This window comes from Arachis ipaensis, chromosome B05 (genome assembly GCF_000816755.2).
Source record: "Arachis ipaensis cultivar K30076 chromosome B05, Araip1.1, whole genome shotgun sequence".
Lineage (NCBI taxonomy): Eukaryota > Viridiplantae > Streptophyta > Magnoliopsida > Fabales > Fabaceae > Arachis > Arachis ipaensis.
In genome coordinates, this window is record NC_029789.2 from 57,229,075 (window position 1) to 57,250,980 (window position 21,906).

Genomic DNA, 21,906 nt, shown 5'->3' on the forward strand with positions numbered 1-21,906 from the left:
AACTAATATGTATATAAATATATCTCTGGGTTGTATCAAGCAACTAATATATATATATATATATATACTCTGTTCTGGTTTCTCTTTTCTCTGTATCTCTTTACTCTGCTATGGTTACTATGTTCTCTATATCTCTTTACTTTTCTTTGATTACTCTTTCTTCTGTATCTATATCACTCTTTTTCTCTTTATCTCTTTACTTTACTCTGGCTGCTCTGCTCTCTGTGTTTCTCTACTCTACTCTGATTACTCTTTTCTTTTTATCTCTTTACTCTTTTGTAATTGTAAATATGCAAGCGGGATGAAACCCACGTCCTTGCCAACAACTTTATAAACCAAATATCTTTTCTCAAAAGAATCGTTGAAGTTATTATCATTAAACAAGCCTTAAATATTTATTTTGATTAAGTCCTTATATTTTTATAAAAATCCGGACATGATCTCTTCTGAAAATAGGACTTAACCACCCTTACGGGGCCAAATCAAACAATTTACCAAACTCTTTTCAAACTTTCCAGCATCACATCAATTCAGAATCAAGCAAATTTCAACATTGAATCAGCCATATAACACTAAGGTTCATCTTTAGTTTTATAAACTCATAATTGTCACTAAGACATCCTCAACACTCTATCTTCTTTTCTATTTTTAATATAGCAAATAAACTCAGCATTGCACAAACTTTATGTCCAGGCGTTCATCTTGAAATAAGCTTTCTAACAAACTAAATATTATAATTTTCTGATTCTCTAGCGTTAGGAATAGAGGAAAAACCGTGACTGCTCTGTAGTGCGTAAAACCAGAAAAATAGCAGCAACATGTGATATTCAAAATTCAATATAAAATCCAAGTTAAATCCAATAACTTTAAAATTTAATATAGTTCAACTTCACTCATCCAGGTTTATTTTTCAATTGGTTCTGAGTTAATACCATTTTTAACGAAGAAGTTACATAACCTGGAAGTTAAGAAAAAATGAGTCAAAATCTGTTTTAGAAACCAACAAGTTTAGTACCTTTCAATTTGAATAACTTTTATTACAAAACTCCAATTAAGCTAAATATTGGTTTGGGAACTCCTTGCTCATCCAAAAAAAAGTGTATCTTAGTTGCAACACAATTGCTATTCAATTCTAAGAGTTACAAGCATTGGAAGTTGATGCATAGCTTGCTGAAATCTGTTTCTTTTTAGCTTTGACCACCAATATTAAAAACTTCACAACTCCCAATCCTCAATTCTTAAAATTCTGAAGTTTTAGAGAAATAAATCAAGTTAATCAAATTTTATAACAAAATTGGTTTTGCTCTAAAACTCAGCTTGTAGAAGTCGCAGCAAGACAAACAATTTGCTGCCCTGTTTGACCTTTTCTGCTGCAGGACAGATTTAACAACCTAACTTTAAAAATTTGCCATAAATTGTATATTTAACAAAAAGATCCCAAATTTTCCAGTTTAGTTACATATGTTCCCAAGTTTATCCCAGATTTGGTCTCATGCAATTCTGATCATTACATAATTAGTTATAGCTTTTCAAAGTTTCTGACTTCGTTTAAAATTATGCAGAAAATCAGATTTTAGAATTTAACTTTGAAAAATCATAACTAATTCTCTAACTAATACAAAACCTTCAAAATTGAATATTAATAGCTATGCTTGTTATTGTTCTCTTAGCTTTTAGTCTCATACTATTTCAATCTCTATTAAGTTACTAGTGTACTTTCAAAGTTGCCGTTCATTTCAAAACTCTGATGTTTAACATAAAGTTTAGCATTTCAAGTTCAACTTTCAATATTTTTCAAAATTAATTTCTAATCAATCACCAACCGATTCTACCACCATCCTAACGTATTTAATAACCAGCCCAATAATAATCAAACAAATATAATCCATCAAGATTCAGTCATTCAATTACTCATCAACAATTCGTAATTCACATGCAATCAATCAATTTCACAAAAACCACAAGCTCAATCACATTTCCAGCCACAATTCAATATCCTTATAACCAATCAATTACTCATAAAAAATAAACATTTTTGCATTCATTCAATAAAATTTATGGGCATTCTAAAATGAAAGTCATTTAAGTTAAACCCCCTACCTCGATGTCACATTAACCACACAAAATTGGAAATGCAGCAACCCTCTATGTTCTAACGCGAGGATAACAGCATCAACCACAACTCTAATAGCAGCAACCAAAACTTTGGAGGGGAAATTAATAATGGCTGCAGCAAATGCAAGGACAAAACAGAACAGATTATCAAAGGAGTAATAACCAGAAAAATATTTGTAGAACAGAACTAATCGTACCAAAGGAAAGACGGGAATGGAGCAATAGCTTTGGTACTCAGAATAACAGGAACCAAAGACCAGGACGTCCGTCCTAGCGGGCAGCAGCATCAATTCGATCAGTAAGGATAGTAGGGACACCAACCAAATCGGAATAGCGGAACAAAATAAAAGCGGGACAGAATCAAGAAAGGAAGAAGCAGAATTACCGGTGAATCTGTCCCGGTTTTGGTGGCGACGACAAGGAAAGAACACAGCTCCTCTCCCTTCTCGCATTCTGTTCACCGGCTCTCTCACTTCCTTTTCCCTTTGACGGCGGTAGAATCGCCAAGGACGGGCTCTTCCCCCTTGCTTGTTAACGACAGCAGCGGCGAAGACCCCTCCACTACGTGCAATATCCCCAACCAATATCAACAGCAACAACGCGTTTCCCCCTTCTTCCTGTTCGTCACTCTTCCTCTTCTCTTCTACCCTAATCGATGTCGACCGTGGTGAGGGAATCTTCGGCGGTAGAGTGCGGTGACGTGCGGCGATCGTAGCTCTACCGGCACATCTTCCTTCTCCCTTGCATTCTCTTCTCCACTCTCGGTCCCTCCTTCCCCTTTTCTGTTTTCGTTTTCCCCCTTTCTCTCTTCCGTAATATCTATTGTGTGTATGTGGTGGGAGTTTAACCGTGAATGAGTGGTGAGGAAGCAATAAGCGTGGCCTAATAACTAATAAATGAGTGTGGAGTAAGTTTGTGGCTGCGCGATTGGTCAGGGAGTATACGTATTAGATAATATCAGTATGTATAAAATAAGAAATATAAGACTGTGTTAAAGTAAAATATGTACGAGTAACTAAGAAATTTTACAAAATATTCAAAATAAAAAAACAATTTAAGATTCAAACATAATATTATGAAAATTACTTTTGAAACACAGAATTTTATTTACTAATTTATCAATAAGCTCAAATAATTATTTTTAATTTGAATCATAAGGTAAGCAAACTAATCACATTTTATAAAATACAGTTAAACTCGAAATATCAATTATCTAAATTAAATTAGGATCTTTCATTATTTTTCCATCATAACTTTAACTTCAATTTATATTAACTAATTAAAATAAAAGTTGTACATAAATATTAGTTGACTTAAATCTAAAATATTTACAAAAATCCATTTAATCTTTCCTAATAAATTAATCTCTAAGAACTCAATTTAATAAAATAAGTCCTAACTTTTTCATTATATAACTTACTTCAATTAAATTGTGCGATTCTTTCTTATTTTTCAATTACTAACATTATACAAAATATTTAATTATAATAAAATTACTTAAGAATCTTATTTGATTTAAAACGAAATTATCTCCAAATCTATTTAATTATTTCTAATAAAATAATTTCTAAAATTATAAAGTTTAAACTTAGTATGATAAAATCATAATTTATTCATATTCAGATTTTCAAAAATGCGGGATGTTACATCGTTCTCCTTTGGAATGCAATTGAAGTGTTACGTGTTCGGTTGTGAGGGCAAAGGGGGGTTTTTAAAATCAAGAAATGAAAGATTAAAAGAACTAAAGATTAAAAGAACTAAGGAATGATCAAAACTGGGAATTAATGCAATAAAAAGGGAAACAAGGTCAAAACTAGTGAAAATGCTACGATATGCATGAAAGAGCCTTGACTTCGGAATGAGGATCCAAGGAATCCTATCATCGTCATAACCACAGCTATGATAATTATGATGAGTCAATCATGCCTAGTCAACTCCTAACATCGAGTAGTAGGTCAAACAAGCATAATTGACCTTGATCTATAAGTCCTAGCTAACTTACCAAATTAATTGATCAAAAGCTAACTTTAATGGACACAAGAGTCAACTAATTACCCAAGAATTACCACTAAATATCGGACATTATGACTCTAGAATCCTAGGAACTCAAATCCCAAGTCAAGGTATGAAAATCTACTCAAAATCTAAAGTTGGTATTTTCACAAACACCTTGCCGGCATAAAAGCCAAACATGGGAAATTGCAAAGGAAAATAGAAAACTATAACCAACTATGCACAAAATCAACAATAAACATCCAAACAAATATAAGGCAAGCATAATTAAAACTTCAAGAACTCAAAATTGCAAATATTAACAAAGTACTTGAACCCAAAGAGAAATAAAAGCAAAATTGATATAATTAAAGATGAATTAAAAAGTACTTACAATTAAAGAAGCAAAATCCATGATCCAACTTACTATAAAATGCTACAGTAAAAACCCTAGGAGAGCAATTGCTATCTACAATACTCCTACTCCTAAGGATGCTTTCTACCTAGATGAAAACTAAAAACTAAAACCTAATAAAACCTCCTCATAACTAATACTAACTAATGCCCTTTATATGTCTTCATTCCCCTTTGATATAGCATCACAAAAGGCTTCAGCAACTCCAAAAATTAGGCCAAGAAGGCCCCAAAATTGTGAGCCAAATTCCCCTTCATATAGCACTCCAATTCAGCCTCCAAGCCTTCCAAAATGGGCCAAAAGGCCTCAGAAAATGCGTTGCACGTGTTTCATTAATGAAATCATGTGTAGGGACCTGTGCGTACGCACAGATGTGTGCATACGCACACTTTACTGTTTCGCCACTTGTGCGTACGCACAGAGGGTTGTGTGCACGCACACATGCTAAATCCTTCTTGTGCGCATGCACAGATGCTTGTGCGCACGCACAGTTGACTGTTTGCTTTTCCTTGTTTTCTTCATGTGTTCTCCCTTGTACATGCTTTCTTCCACTTTTGCCTAACCAATCTTGCCTAAATGACCTGAAATCACTCACAAACATATCGTGGCATCGAATGGCATAAAAGTGGAATTAAAATCACTAATTTAAGCACAAAAACACATGTTTTCACATTTATGTCCAAATTAGGGAGATAACACAAAAGTATGCTCTTTAAGTGAATAAGTGCGAGTTTATGTGACAAAATCCATTCAAATCAAGCCAAAATATCTCATCAAATATGGGCTCATCAATTCCCCTACACTTAAACAATAGCATGTCCTCATGCTCAACCAAACAAGGAGAATAACCAAAGGGGTAATCAACTTATTGAATGCAACTATCTATATGCATGCAAGGTTTACTATATACTATCTATATATATCTATCTATCTATAGTATCCTATTGATTTAGTTAAAACAAACAATCAAATTCTCAAGGAAGAGTATAGACATAAAGGGCCAAACAAAGAAGTAATTCAATGTAAAAGAAAATCTAAAGAATTAATTTAACTCATCAAAATGAAGCAACCTGCAAGAATGCATGATAAGAGAGGTATGGAAACATAGAATTGAGTAATTAAACCCTCACTAGGTGTGTATACACTCTAATTACTTGGTGTTTAGGGCTTTAATCACTCAAGTCTCCTCCTAATCATGCTTTCAAAGATTTGTTTTTCATCTAACAATCAACAACCATGTGATGTATGAATGCAATTATCATGAGGACTTCATAGGGTTGTGATAAACCACTATTTTATGATTTATCTTGTGCTCAATTGAGTGGTTTTTTATCAAGTCTTTGCACGCTTATTCATACAATTTGCATGATTTTACAATTCATTCCCAATTTGGTTCTATGGTTGAAAATTTGCTTCCTAAGCCTTTAAATTGTGTATTTTAATTCCCCTTTATACCATTCGATGCCGTGATCTGTGTGTTAAGTGTCTTCAGGCTTTATAGGGCAGGAATGGCTTAGAGGATGGGAAGGAAGCTTGCCAAAATGGAAGGAACACAAGATAATAAGGAGATGACCAGTGAGAATCGACGTGCACGCATGGCTCACACGTGCCCGTGTTTTGGAGATTTTCATAGCGACGCGTACGTGTACCTGACGCGTACGCGTGACAAGCGAGTTTGCACAGCGACGTGTGCGCATGGCTGACGCGCACGCGTAATGCGCGAAGAAGACCATCGAAGCGTACGCGTGACTGATGCGTACGCGTGACTGACGCGTACGCGTGACATGCGTCACGTGTAGAAATTGCAGAAAGCGTTGGGGGCGATTTCTGGGCTCCTTTTTGGCCCAATTCCAAGCCCAAGAACACAAAATAGAAGCTGCAGAGTGGGGGTATCAATCCATCCATCCATTCATTCATCATACAACATTAATTCACATAATTTTAGGTTTTAGATGTAGTTTTCTAGAGAGAGAGGCTCTCTCGTCTCTCTAGGTTTTAGGGTTTCTTTTAGTTCTTCTCAATTTTAGATTTCTACCTTAGTTTAATTTAGTTCCTCTTCTACTTTTAATTGTTCTAGCTTCCTAGTTTATTTATTTTCCCTATTGATTACTTTATGTTGCCACTTTAGTTTATGAACTCTTCATGTTAGATTGAATTTCTTATTTAATGCAATTTGAGGTATTTCATATTTGTTGCTCCTTTCTTCGTTTGTTATTATTGATATTTGCAATTGGTTATTTAGATTTAATATTCCTTGCTAGTTTTCTATGCTTTTATGTTATGCCTTCCAAGTGTTTGATAGAATGCTTGGGAGGGTTTTAAATTAGGTTTTTCCACTTTTGGCTTTGGTTGAGTAATTGGAGACTCTTGAGTTATCAAACTCCTTTGTTGATTGATAATTGAAAGTTGCTAATTGACTTGAATTCCACTAAGTCTAGTCTTTCCTTGGGAGTTGACTAGGACTTGAGGAATCAAATTGATTCATCCACTTGACTTTCTTTCATAGTTGGAGGTTAACTAAGTGGGAGCAATGGACAATTGATGTCACAATTGATAAGGATACCTAGGATAGGACTTCTAATCCTCATACCTTGCCAAGAGCTTTCTTAGCTATTAATTTAATTTCTTGTCATTTACATTCCTTGTTCAACCTTTCAAAAACCCAAAAAGATACTTTTCCACAACCAATAATAAACTACACTTTCTTGCAATTCCTTGAGTGATGACCCGGTGTTTGAATACTTCAGTTATTATTTTTAATTGGGTTTGTTACTTGTGACAAACAATTTTTTGTATGAAAAGATTATTGTTGGTTTAGAAACTATACTTGCAACGAGAATTTATTGTGAATTATTTACTAGCAAAAATTCGTTCATCAAAATGGCGCTGTTGCCGGAGAATTGCAAATGTGTGCCTTATTATTGGTTATTGTAAATGTTTTTGCTTTTTCGTTTCTTTGTTAGTTGTTTCTAGTTTCAGGAGTTTAGTTTAATTATTCCTTATTAGTTTTTGTTTTTATTTTCTCTTGATACTATGAATTCTCACCCCTTTGGCTACGAGTCTGGTTCAAATTATTTATAGGGAATGGAAATTATAATGAAAACTTGCATCAACGATGGGATAATCAGAGATGGGAGGAGCCACAAGGATTTGATCAACTCTCTTGGCAACAACCTCCACCCACTTACTATGAGCAAGAACCATTCCAAGGTGCATATCAATCCAATGGATACGGTGGACCCTCTTGTAGTTACCAACAAGCCCCACCATATGCCTATGAACCCCCTCCTCAACATAGTTTTAACCACCATACTCACAAGTCCCTTTCTACCATTCACCTCCATATGAACCTAACCCTTATCCATCATACCAACCACCATATGAACCATACCCAGAACCACCACCTCAATATACACCATCTCCATACCCTTATCAAGAAGAACCACCTCCGAATTATGAGCATTTTCTCCCAACAAATGAACCCTCTTATTCACCCAAAGCTCCCATAGATGATACCCTTAGTGCTATTTACCAAGGGTAAAGAGATCTTCAAACCACACTTACCTCTACTCTCACTGGTCTTACTTCTACTCTCCAAGCTCTTATATCACGTGTGGATCCATCCTTTACCCCCAATACTCAACCCTCAAGCTCTGGTGCACTTACTTTTCACGCATGTCCATCAATTCAAGAGCAACATGATCCCAATTACGCTATTGACATGGAACAAGAGAGAAGGCATCGTCTTAGGGACGTAATGGATCTGGTTCACGCATACATACTTCAAGAGAAGCAATAGGAGGCCCAAAAAGTGGAGGTAGGAGAGACCCTTGAAGAAAGTTGTCAAGAGGTGGAAGTCATCAAGGAGGAGATGGATTTTGTACTAGAGCCAGTGGAGAACGCCGAAATTATTGAAGAAAAGGAAGTGGTTGAGGACTTAGGAGATGCGGAACCTCCATCGGAAACTCATGTCATAGAGCCTCTTTCCAAGAGGTTTGAATTTGATGTTGAGAAGGTTGTATGATAAACCATTATTTTATGATTTATATTGTGTTTAATTGTGTGATTTTTGTCAAATCTTTACCGATTTATTCATATGATAAGCATGTATTTACAATTCCTTCCCAAAATTACTCCATGGTTGAAAACTTGCTTTCTAGAGACTTTTAATTATGTATTTTAATTCTCTTTTATCCCATTCGATGTCGTGATTTGTGTGTTAAGTGTTTCAGGCTTCATAGGGCATGAATGGTTTGGAAATTGGAGAGGAGGCTTGCAAAAATAGAAGGAACACAAGAAATTAAGGAGATGACCAGTGAGCAATGACGCAAGCGCATGGCTGACGATGGGTTTTTCTATCGGTAAAGAAATATAAAAATATGATCGCGTTGCAAGTATAGCTTCTAAACCAACAGAAAATCCTTTCGTACAAACATTTTGGTTGTCACAAGTAACAAACCCCTTCAAAATTGGTAACTGAAGTATTTAAACCTCGGGTCGTCTTCTCAAGGAACTACAGGGAGGTGTTCTTATTATTGCTTATGAGTTTTGTAAATTGGGGGTTTTGAAAGTAAGGAACAAGTAATTTAAATGACAAGTAAAATAAATAAATAACTGTAAAATAAACTCTTGGAAAGGTATGAAAATTTGGAAGTCCTATCCTAGTAATCCTTATCGATGGTGATGAGAATTGAGTTTAATCCCACTTAGTTAACCTTCACTAAAGCAAAGGAAAGTCAAGTGGACTAATTAGTTTGATCCTTAGGTCCTAACCAATTCCTAAGAAAGGACTAGAGTTATTGGAATCTAATTCAATTAGCAAAAATAACAATTATCAATCACGATGAGTTTGATAACTCAAGAGTCTCCAATTGATCATTTAAAGCCAAAAGGGAAAAATCTAAATTATTTATATAAATAAAGGAAAGCAATCATAATTCCGAAATACCTCAAGTTGCACTAATAAAGATATCAAATGTAACATGGAAAAGTTCATAAATTAAATTGGAAAAATAAATAAAAGGAACATTGAACCTGGTAATTGAGCAGAAATTGTAAGTTGAAATAATAAAAGTCCTAAATCCTTTAAGAGGAATCCTAATCCTAAATCCTAAGAGAGAGGAGAGAACCTCTCTCTCTCTAAAACTATATCTAAACTATGAAAAGTGCATAATTGAGAGCCTCCTCATGAATGGATGCATTTCTCCACTTTATAACCTCTAATTTGTGTTTTCTGGGCTGAAAACTGGGTAAGAAACAGCCCAAAAATCGCTGGAGAAGAAATCTGCCACGTTGATTTTTGTCACTGCGACGCGTCTGCGTGGAGTACGCGTTTGTGTCACCTAGTGTCAGGAAAACTATGGCATATTATATATCAAATCGAAGCCCTAGACGTTAGCTTTCTAATGGAACTAGAACTGCATCGTTTGGACCTCTGTAGCTCAAGTTATGACCGTTTTAGTGCGAGAGGGTCAGGCTGACAGCTTTGCAGTTCCTTCAACTTCTTGTATTCCTTCCACTTTTGCATGCTTCCTTTCCATCCTCCAAGCCATTCCTGCCATGTAATCTCTGAAATCACTTGACGCACATATCAAGGCATCGAATGGTAATAAGAGAGGATTAATATTAGCAATTTAACGGCCCAGGAAACATGTTTTTAATCATAGCACAAAATTAGGAAGGAAAACGTAAAACCATGCAAATAGTATGAATAAGTGGGTAAAGAGTTGATAAAAATCACTCAAATGAGCACAAGATAAACCATAAAATAGTGGTTTATCAACCTCCCCACACTTAAACATTAGCATGTCCTCATGCTAAGCTCAAGAGAAGCTATAAAAGTGAAGAAAAATGATAGAATGTATGAAATGCAACCTATCTATGTGAATGCAACTACATGCAAAAATGTTTCTACCTACTTGGTTAAAAGTAAATAAGTTCTCCAAGACAAAAATAATTCAGATTTCACTAATTCAAATCATACAACAAAAGACAAGTAAACTTGTAAGAAGATAGCTCATGAAAGCAGGGAACATAGAATCAAGCATTGAACCCTCACTGGTAGTGTATATCACTCTAGTCTCTCAAGTGTATAGGGTAATTTACTCTACTCTTCTCTAATCATGCTTTCTAAACTTTGTTCTTCATCTAACCAATCAACAAATATTTAGTATACCAATGCAAACATCATGAGGTCTTTTCAGGGTTGTAATGGGGCTGAGGTAAAGGTAAGGGTACATGTATGGCGAAGTGAGCTATAATATGAATCTTTGACTAACCTAAGCTCTCACCTAATATACATATACTCTATATACTATTAAATTCATGCCTAGCTACCCATAATTTCCACTTTTGTATGATTCCCATACTCATGTACCAAATTTTTGATATTTCTTTACTTTTATCACATGTGCATTGATCTTTTTATTAACTTAGCATTGGGGTAATTTTGTCCCCTTATTTATTTATTAAAATTTTTTTTTCAATCATAAAAGCAAACATAACTTATCAATGCACATGAATTTTTAATTTTTTTCTGGTTTTACATGAGTAAGTTCCCAAATTCCCAATATTCAAATAAATTAGAAACATGATACATTCCCTTATTAACCCATGTTCCCACAATTTCCCCACACTTAGTTGATGCACATTCTCTATCTTAAGCTAACCAAAGATTCAATTGGGGTGATTACTTGTTTTTCCGCTTAAGGCTAGTGATGTGGTAAAATATAGAACAAATGGGGATAAAAAGGCTCAAAGTGGCTAACAAAGGTAACTGAAAGGGTAGGCTTATTTGGGATAAGTGAGTAAAAATTTAAATAATGGCCTCAATCATATGCAAGCATGTAAATACACTAAATAGTGGACATATAGAATGGAACAAAGCAAAGATTGCAATCATAGGGAAGAAAACACACAGGAATAAAAATTTATGGTTAAATAATGTAACCATATAAATAAGCTAAAAATCTCACGGGTTGTGTGTTCTTAGCTTTTTAAACTGTGTTCCAAATACAACTTCAAACAAATTTAACAAAAAAATTTTGATTTAAATTAGTGAAATTTTTTTTTCAAAAATAGGGTCTTAGAAGAAACTCATTACTTTAACCAAGCAGTAGCTAAATGCATAAAATCAAACAAACATGCAATTAAACATGCAAATACAATAATAAACAAACAAAGAAAATAAAACAATGGTGTTGGAAAGAAGAAAATAGCTAACCCATGGAGATCGGTATCGACCTCCCTACACTTAAAGGTTGCACCGTCCTCAGTGCATGCTAAGATGTACAACTGGATGGGTGCCTCCGCAGCTAGTGCTCTTTTTGTTCCTTTTCTTGCCGGTGATTTGGGAGTAGCTTTCTCTTTTCTTTCTTGGTTGCCATCCTGAAAAGGGAATAGTAAGGGTGTTAAAACTTCAAGGGTTAGAGCAAGGAAGAGAACGGGAAAGGTGGTAATCAATGCACATTAAAGATAAATGATGTTAACACATGGTCATGACTACATGTTAAAAATCATCAGTGGAAATATAGCAAGTGCATATGATGACAATTAAATGCAAGGTGTCTATTGGCATGCTAGCAAAGGCATGAGTAGCATAGACCAAGCATTCAATATCCAAGTTAGATTACCAAGCCTTTCAAACTAATAACCTGTTTGTAATAACAATTATATTTAAATAATAATATAAAAAGGGTTTTGTGAAAAGCAAGCATTTAGAGTAATAGAATAAAAGATATTGAAAAACAGTGCACAATGCCATACGGGCGTTTTCACAAACACATAATATGCATGGTAAATAAGCTATTGAAAGTATTAGATTGAACATGCAAGCAACCCTATAAAATTAATATATAATTACCAAACAATTCTTTAACAATCCACAAGCAAATCATAAGAGATAATAATGACCCAAATAAATTTCCAACACTAATTAAAAGAAAAAAAAGGAAAGAGAAAATATGCATAATGAAAGTAATAAGAAAACATGAATAAAAGAAAAGGAATAATAATGAAGAAGTAAAGAGGGGAGAAGAAAAGAACCTTGATAATGGATGTAAAAAGAAAAGAAAAATGGAAAAGTAAAAATAGAGAAGGAAGAAGAGAGGAGAAATAAATAATAATAAGGGAAAACAAAAATAAGGATTTGGGGAAGAAAAGATAAGAGATTTTGGCTGATGGGGATAATCTGTGCGCCGCATGCGACGCAGACGTGTGGGTCACGCTTTCACGCGGTTGGTGAGATTGCTAAATGACACGGACGCGTGGGGCACGCAGTCGCGTGAGTTGATTGATGCGATTGGCGCGAGGGCAGCCTCGCGTTCGCGCAACTCTCTGTTCGAAACTCTTTTTCCCAAAATTTTAGGGTGACGCGGTCGCGTGAATGGCCTTTCTTTTAAAAATGACGCGGACGCGTGGGGCACGCGTTCGCGTGGTGTGGCTTGTGCTTCTAGCTTGGTTCCAGCCCCATTCCAGCCCAACATACTGCCATACACCTATTTACGTTGATTTTACAGGGCCACGCGTTCGCGTGGGTGACGCAGATACGTGAGGAAGCTATTTTTCAAAGGACGCGGCCGCGTCGGCATAATTGTGCCTAAGGCACACCTCCAGCCACGCTCTCTCGTGACTCTCTGTTCACTTTTCTTTTCTTCCTAATGCACTTGTGACGCGGGCGCGTCAGCGATGCTGCCGCGTCACGTGCGTGTTTTTTTTTTATGCAAAATGCAGAATGCCGTATGCAGATGCTGATGCAGATGTTATGAATAATTCTAGGTTCAATAAAATAAAATAAAACTCAAAAACAAACAAAACTAAATAAGATTGGAAATGGAACGATCATACTACGGTGGGTTGTCTCCCACCTAGCACTTTTAGTTAAAGTCCTTAAGTTGGACATTTGGTGAGCTCCTTGTCATGGTGGCTTGTGCTTGAACTCATCCTGAAACTTTCACCAATGCTTGGACTTCCAATAAGCTCTATTAATACCAAGTAGATTCCTCAAGCTTTGATGGAGTTCTTCACAAGCTTTGAGCTCCCAAATTTGATCCTCATATATTCTCGGATCCCAAATCTTGTTTCTACACCCATCTTCAAGTTGATCATCATTGTTCCAGCCGGGTGGTAAGCAATTTGAATTCTCACTGAAGCATCCAAACAACTTCCTAGACCCATTCAATTGAGCTTTACACCAACCTTTGCGTTTAAACTTAAAGCTTCCAACCATAATGAACCTTGTAGGACAATTCTTACCACTGACCATCTTCCTCTTACTCTTAATGCCACAAAGAACTCTAAGTTGACCATCTGTCTCCAGTAGCCCATATTTAAGTGGGAAAGCAAAGGTCAAGGATGAGAATTTTACCCACTTGAATGTTGTGTTGGACGGTAATGGCCTTGGGGGAGGTGTCTCTAATGAACTTGCAAACTCCACTTCCTTGTGCTCTTCTTTGACAACTTCCACCTTCTTGTAGGCTTCTTCAATTTCAACTTCTTCCTCTTGGCAGCTTTCTTCCAATTCAATCTCCTCTTCACTGCTTTCCAAGGGCATGGGAGGTTGTGCTTCTTCTTCTTGAATCTCCATCTCTTGATTGACCTCTTCCAATTCCTTAACCATGACATGCCTTGGAGGTTGTACACCCTTCTCAACATCAAATGCAACCGTCTTGGAAGGAGGCTCTATGTCTTGACTTTCCCATGGAGGATCAGCATCTCCCAGGTCTTCAACGACTTCTTCCTCATCAATAATTACTGCTTTGTCTAGTAGTTTTAATATAAAATCGTACTCATCCTTGATGATTTTCTTTCCATGACAACTCCTTTTAACTATTCTTTCATGGCAAGCTTTACGTTGGGCATCACCGTTGTCAATGGCTACATTCCATCCTCTCAGTGAAAATGGTCCTGATGCCCTGTCACAACATCGGCTAATCAGCTGTCGGTTCTCGATCATGTCGGAATAGGATCCATTGATCCTTTTGCGTTTGTCACACGCCCCACAATCGCGAGTTTGAAGCTCGTCACAGTCATCCCTTCCCAGATCCTACTCAGAATACCACAGACAAGGTTTAGACATTCCGGATCTCAGGAATGGCCACCAATAATTCTAGCCTATACCACGAAGGTTCCAATCTTAGATTATAAACCCAAGAGATACGCATTCAAGCCATTGCTAGTAGAACAGAGGTGGTTGTCAGGCACATGTTCATATGTGAGAATGATGATGAGTGTCATGGAACATCACATCCATCAAGTTGAAGAACAAATGAATATCTTGGAAAAGAAATAGACTGGAGTTGAATAGAAAAACAATAGTACTTTGTATTAATTCATGAAGAACAGCAGAGCTCCACACCTTAATCTATGGTGTGTAGAAACTCCACCGTTGAAAATACATAAGAACAAGGTCTAGGCATGGCCAAATGGCCAGCCCCAAACGTGAAAAGGTCTATCAAAGTCTAAGTAAAGGATCTAAAAATATGAAAATACAATAGCAAAAGGTCCTATTTATAGAGAACTAGTAGCCTAGGGTTTACAGAAATCAGTAATTAATGCAGAAATCTTCTTCTGGGCCCACTTGGTGTGTGCTTGGGCTGAGCATTGAAGCTTCCATGTGTAGAGACTTTTCTTGGAGTTAAACGCCAGCTTTTGTGCCAGTTTAGGCGTTTAACTCCAGCTTTTGTGCCAGTTTTGGAGTTAAACGCCAGAATTCTTGAGCTGGCTTGGAACGCCGGTTTGGGCCATCAAATTCTGAGCAAAGTATGAACTATTGTATATTTCTGAAAATCCCAGGATGTCTACTTTCCAACGCAATTGAGATCGCGCCAATTGGGCTTCTGTAGCTCCAGAAAATTCACTTTGAGTGCAGGAAGGTCAGAATCCAACAGCATCTGCAGTCCTTTTTCAGCCAGAAAATACCTGAAATTACAGAAAAACACACAAACTCATAGTAAAGTCCAGAAGAGTGATTTTTATTTAAAAACTAATAAAAATATAATAAAAACTAATTAAAATATACTAAAAACATACTAAAAACAATGCCAAAAAGCGTATAAATTATCCGCTCATCACAACACCAAACTTAAATTGTTGCTTGTCCCCAAGCAACTGGAAATCAAATAGGATAAAAAGAAGAGAATATACAATGAATTACAAAAACATCTATTAAGATCAGTATTAATTAGATAAGCAGGGCTTTTAGCTTTTTGCCTCTGAATTCAAGAATCAATTTTATGATTTTTCAGATCATCAGATAACATTTCTCCTTTTCCTTTCATTCTTTCAAGAGCCAACAATTTTAACATTCATAAACAATCAAATTAAAAAATATGCACTGTTCAAGAATTCATTCAGAAAAATAATAGTATTGCCACCACATCAAGAGAATTACTGTTTTAAAATTTGAAATTCATGTACTTCTTTTTCTTTTTCAATTGAAAACATTTTTCATTTTAAGAAAGGTGATGGATTCATTTTCATAGCTTTAAGGGGCATAGACACTTAGACACTAGTGATCATGTAAAAAAGACACAAACATAAAGCACAATTTTCGAAAAACAGAAAATAAGGAACAAGGAAATTAAAGAACGGGTCCACCTTAGTGATGGCGGCTTGTTCTTCCTCTTGAAGATCTTATGGAGTGCTTGAGCTCCTCAATGTCTCTTCCTTGCCTTTGTTGCTCCTCTCTCATGGTTCTTTGATCTTCTCTAATTTCATGGAGGAGGATGGAATGCTCTTGGTGCTCCACCCTTAGTTGTCCCATGTTGGAACTTAATTCTCCTAGAGATGTGTTGATTTGCTCCCAATAGTTTTGTGGAGGAAAATGCATCCCGTGAGGCATCTAAGGGATTTCATGATGAGAAAATTCCTCATGCTCTTGTCCATGAGTGGGATCTCTTGTTTGCTCCATCCTCTTCTTAGTGATGGGCTTGTCCTCATCAATAAGGATGTCTTCCTCTATGTCAATTCCCGCTGAATTGCAGAGGTGACAAATGAGATGAGGGAAGGCTAACCTTGCCACAGTGGAGACTTGTCTGCCACCTTGTAGAGTTCTTGGGATATAACCTCATGAACTTCCACTTCCTCTCCAATCATGATGCTATGTATCATGATAGCCCGGTCTATAGTAGCTTCAGACTGGTTGCTAGTGGGAATGATTGAGCGTTGGATGAACTCCAACCATCCCTTAGCCACGGGCTTGAGGTCATGCCTTCTTAGTTGAACCGGCTTCCCTCTTGAATCTCTCTTCCATTGAGTGCCCTCTTCACAGATGTCCATGAGGACTTGGTCCAACCTTTGATCAAAGTTGACCCTTCTTGTGTATGGCTGTGCATCTCCTTGCATCATAGGCAAATTGAATGCCAACCTTACATTTTCTGGACTAAAATCTAAGTAATTCCCCCGAACCATTGTAAGCCAATTCTTGGGGTCCGGGTTCACACTTTGATCATGGTTCTTGGTGATCCATGCATTGGCATAGAACTCTTGAACCATTAAGATTCCGATTTGTTGAATGGGGTTGGTGAGAACTTCCCAACCTCTTTTCCGAATCTCATGTCGGATCTCCGGATATTCGCCCTTTTTGAGCTTAAAAGGGACCTCGGGGATCACTTTTTTCATGGCCACAACTTCATAGAAGTGGTCTTGATGCACCCTTGAGAGGAATCTCTCCATCTCCCATGTCTCGGAGGTGGAAGCTTTTGCCTTCCCTTTCCTCTTTCTAGAGATTTCTCCGGCCTTTGGTGCTATAAATGGTTATGGAAAAACAAAAAGCTTTAGCTTTTACCACACCAAACTTAGAAGGTTGCTCATCCTCGAGCAAAAGAAGAGAGAAGAGAGTAGAAGAAGAAGAAATAGAAGAGATGGAGTGGGCTTTGTGTTTCGGCCAAGGGGGAGAAGTGGTGTTTAGGTTGTGTGAAAATGAAGGAGTGAAGATGGGTTTATATAGGAGTGAGGGGGGTGTCTATGGTTCGGCCACCATGGGTGGGTTTAGGAGGGAAAGTGGTTTGAATTTGGATGGTGAGGTAGGTGGGGTTTTATGAAGGATGGATGTGAGTGGTGAAGAGAATGGTGGGATTTGATAGGTGAGGGGTTTTTGGGGAAGAGGTATTGAGGTGATTGGTGAATGGGTGAAGAAGAGAGATAGTGGTGGGGTAGGTGGGGATCCTGTGGGGTCCACAGATCCTGAGGTGTCAAGGATTTCTCATCCCTACACCAAGTGGCATGTAAAACGCCTCTTTCTGCCAATCCTGGCGTTAAATGCCAGGCTGCTGCCTATTTCTGGCGTTTAACGCCAGCTTCTTGCCCATTCCTGGCGTTAAATGCCAGTCTGGTGCCCTTTTCTGGTGTTAAACGCCCAGAATGGTGCCAGACTGGGCATTTAACGCCCATTCTGCTACCTTTACTGGCGTTTAAACGCCAGTAACTATCTCCTCCAGGGTGTTCTATTTTTAATTCTGTTTTTCACTTTGTTTTTGCTTTTTCAATTATTTTTGTGACTTTACATGATCATCAACCTACAGAAAACATAAAATAACAAAAGAAAATAGATAATTAAAGATTGGGTTGCCTCCCAACAAGCACTTTTTTAATGTCAATAGCTTGACAGTGGGCTCTCATGGAGCCTCACAGATGTTCAGAGCAATGTTGGAACCTCCCAACACCAAACTTAGAGTTTGAATGTGGGGGTTCAACACCAAAATTAGAGTTTGGTTGTGGCCTCCCAACACCAAACTTAGAGTTTGACTATGGGGGCTCTATTTGACTCTGTATTGAGAGAAGCTCTTCATGCTTCCTCTCCATGGTTACAGAGGGATATCCTTGAGCTTTAAACACAAGGGAGTCTTCATTCACTTGAATGATCAATTCTCCTTTGTCAACATCAATCATAGCTTTTGCTATGGCTAGGAAGGGTCTGCCAAGGATGATGGATTCATCCATACACTTTCCAGTCTCTAGGATTATGAAGTCAGCAGGGATGTAGTGGCCTTCAACCTTTACCAAGACATCCTCTACAAGTCCATAAGCCTATTTCTTTGAATTGTCTACCATCTCCAGTGAGATTCTTGCAGCTTGTACCTCAATGATCCCTAGCTTCTCCATTACAGAGAGAGGCATGAGGTTTATGCTTGACCCTAGGTCACACAGAGCCTTTTCAAAGGTCATGGTGCCTATGGTACAAGGGATTGAGAACTTTCCAGGGTCCTGTCTCTTTTGAGGTAATCTCTGCCTAGTCAAGTCATCCAGTTCTTTGATGAGCAATGGAGGTTCATCCTCCCAAGTCTCATTACCAGACAACTTGGCATTTAGCTTCATGATTGCTCCAAGGTACTTAGCAACTTGTTCTTCAGTGACATCTTCATCCTCTTCAGAGGAAGAATACTCATCAGAGCTTATGAAAGGCAAAAGTAAATTCAATGGAATCTCTATGGTCTCAGAATGAGTCTCAGATTCCCATGGTTCCTCATTAGGGAACTCCTTGAAGGTCAGTGGACGTCCATTAAGGTCTTCCTTAGTGGAGATCACTGCCTCTTCCTCCTCTCCAGGTTTGGCCATGTGAGATGTGGTTATAGCCTTGCACTCTCTTTTTGGATTCTCTTCTGTATTGCTAGGGAGAGTGCTAGGAGGGAGTTCAGTAATTTTCTTACTCACCTGACCCAATTGTGCCTCCAAATTTCTAATAGAGGACCTTGTTTCAGTCATGAAACTTTGAGTGGTTTTGATTAGATCAGAGACAATGGTTGTTAAGTCAGAGTGGCTCTGCTTAGAATTCTCTGTCTGTTGCTGAGAAGATGATGGAAAAGGCTTGCTATTGCTAAACCTGTTTCTTCCACCATTATTGTTGTTGAAACCTTGTTGAGGTCTCTGTTGATCCTTCCATGAGAGATTTGGATGGTTTCTCCATGAAGGATTATAGGTGTTTCCATAGGTTTCTCCCATGTAATTCACCTCTTCCATTGCTGGGTTCTCAGGATCATAAGCTTCTTCTTCAGAGGAAGCTTCCTTAGTACTGCCTGTTGCTGCTTGCATTCCAGACAGACTCTGAGAAATCATATTGACTTGTTGGGTCAATATTTTATTCTGAGCCAATATGGCATTCAGAGTATCAATTTTAATAACCCCTTTCTTCTGAGCTGTCCCATTATTCATAGGATTCCTTTCAGAAGTATACATGAATTGATTATTTGCAACCATTTCAATGAGTTCCTGAGCTTCTACAGGCGTCTTCTTCAGATGAAGAGATCCTCCAGCAGAGCTATCCAATAACATCTTGAATAGTTCAGATAGACCATCATAGAAAATACCTATGATGCTCCATTCTGAAAGCATGTCAGAAGGGCATCTTCTGATTAATTGCTTGTATCTTTCTCAAGCTTCATAGAGGGATTCTCCTTCCTTTTGTCTGAAGGTTTGGACTTCCACTCTAAGCTTGCTCAATTTTTGAGGTGGGAAGAACTTTGCCAAGAAGGCATTAACTAGCTTTTCCCAAGAGTTCAGGCTTTCTTTAGGTTGTGAATCCAACCATGTCCTAGCTTTGTCTCTTACAGCAAAAGGAAAAAGCATAAGTCTGTAGACTTCAGGGTCAACCCCATTGGTCTTAACAGTGTCACAGATTTGCAATAATTCAACTAAGAACTGATGAGGATCTTCCAATGGAAGTCCATGAAGCTTGCAATTCTGTTGCATTAGAGAAAATAATTGAGGCTTAAGCTCCAATGGAAGGGATTGAGATGCTTCTCCCATAGAAGTTGGGAGTAGGTGCAGTAAAGTCACCAAGCACCTTCCTTGCATTGTTGGCATTATTGTTTTCGGCTGACATGGTTTCTTCTTCCTTGAAGAGCTCTGTTAGGCCCTCTAGAGAGAGTTGTGTTTTAGTTTCTCTTAGCTTTCTCTTCAAGGTCCTTTCAGGTTCAGGATCAGCTTCAACAAGTATGCCTTTATCTTTGCTCCTGCTCATATGAAAGAGAAAAGAACAAGAAAGTAGGGAATCCTCTATGTCACAGTATAGAGATTCCTTTAGGTGTCAGAGGAAAAGAAGAATAGAAGGAGGAGGTGGAGAAGAGATTTTGAACATATAAAGAAGGAGGGAGATCGAATTGTACCTTGAGGAGGAGTGTTAGTCCTTTAAATAGAAGGATGTGAGAAGAGGGGAAGAATTTTCGAAAATAAATTAAAAAGATTTTGAAATCATTAAAAGAATTTTGAAAAATTGATTGATGATTTTCGAAAACTAGGAGTGGGAAAGAAATTAAGTGATTTTTGAAAAAGATTTTGAAATTAGAAATCAAAAGGATATGATTGAAAATTAATTTTGAAAAAGATGTGATTGAAAAGATATGATTGAGAAGATATGATTGAAAATCAAATTAAAAAAAAAGTTTTAAAATTAATGTTGATTACTTGACTAACAAGAAATTAAAAGATATGATTCTAAAATTAAAATTTGATCCTTTCTTAATAGGCCAGTAACAACTTGAAAATTTTGAAGTAAATCTTTAATTGAAGCAAGGATTTTTGAAAATAGTAAAAATAAATATAAAATGGAAAGAAATTGAGTTTGAAAGAGATATGATTGAAAAGATATGATTTGAAAAAGATTTGATTTTGAAAAATTATGAAAACTTGAAAAAAAATGTGAATTAAAAACAAAATCTTCCCTCTAGTGTCATCCTGGAGTTAAACGCCCAGAATGGCATCCATTATGGCGTTTAACGCCCAAAATGCTACCTTTTTGGGCGTTAAACGCCCAGGCAGGTACCCTGGCTGGCGTTTAAACGCCAGTTTTCCTTCTTCACTGGGCGTTTTGAACGCCCAGCTTTTTCTGTTTTATTCCTCTGCTGAATGTTCTGAATCTTCAATTCTCTGTATTATTGACTTGAAAAGATATAGTTTTGAGAATTTTTTTGAATTTTTCAATGACGAGAAACAATCAAAATACAACTAATCTTAGGAAATTCAAATCAAACAAACAATGCATGCATGACACCAAACTTAAAAATTTTCATATAAGAGACACTGACAAATTGAGAATGCATATGAGAAACAACAAAACACACAAAATAAGAGAATTTAAAGATCAGAGCAATGAAATCATCAAGAACAACTTGAAGATTAATGAAGAACATAATGCATGTAATTTTCGAAAAATGCAAGAAGAATAAAAACGTGCAATTGACACCAAACTTAAAAATTGATACTAGACTCAAACAAGAAAGACTTCGAACCGGTTTGTACAGATTAGAAAAATCTGACTTCGAAATCTGATTGTAACGTACTAAGGACCTTAAGAATTATTTTCAAAACTAATAGAAATAAAAGAAAAGGTATATTCAAAGCTTATAGTGTTTTTTTTAAATATTTTGGTATTTTTAGTTTTTATAAAATAC

The 21,906-nt window shown here is 36.9% G+C and overlaps 1 protein-coding gene across 1 annotated transcript in view; it reads right to left on the reverse strand.

The window, feature by feature from the left end:
• LOC107640619 overlaps window positions 1–21,906 on the reverse strand; it is a 98,610-nt gene that overhangs the window by 17,369 nt on the left and 59,335 nt on the right. The window contains exons 2-4 of the mRNA XM_016344128.2: window positions 2,501–3,034; window positions 2,315–2,385; window positions 2,101–2,228 (exon numbers count right to left, since the gene is read on the reverse strand). Coding sequence (XP_016199614.1) covers window positions 2,101–2,228; window positions 2,315–2,385; window positions 2,501–3,034 — 733 coding nt within the window. The remainder of the gene's footprint in view (window positions 1–2,100; window positions 2,229–2,314; window positions 2,386–2,500; window positions 3,035–21,906) is intronic.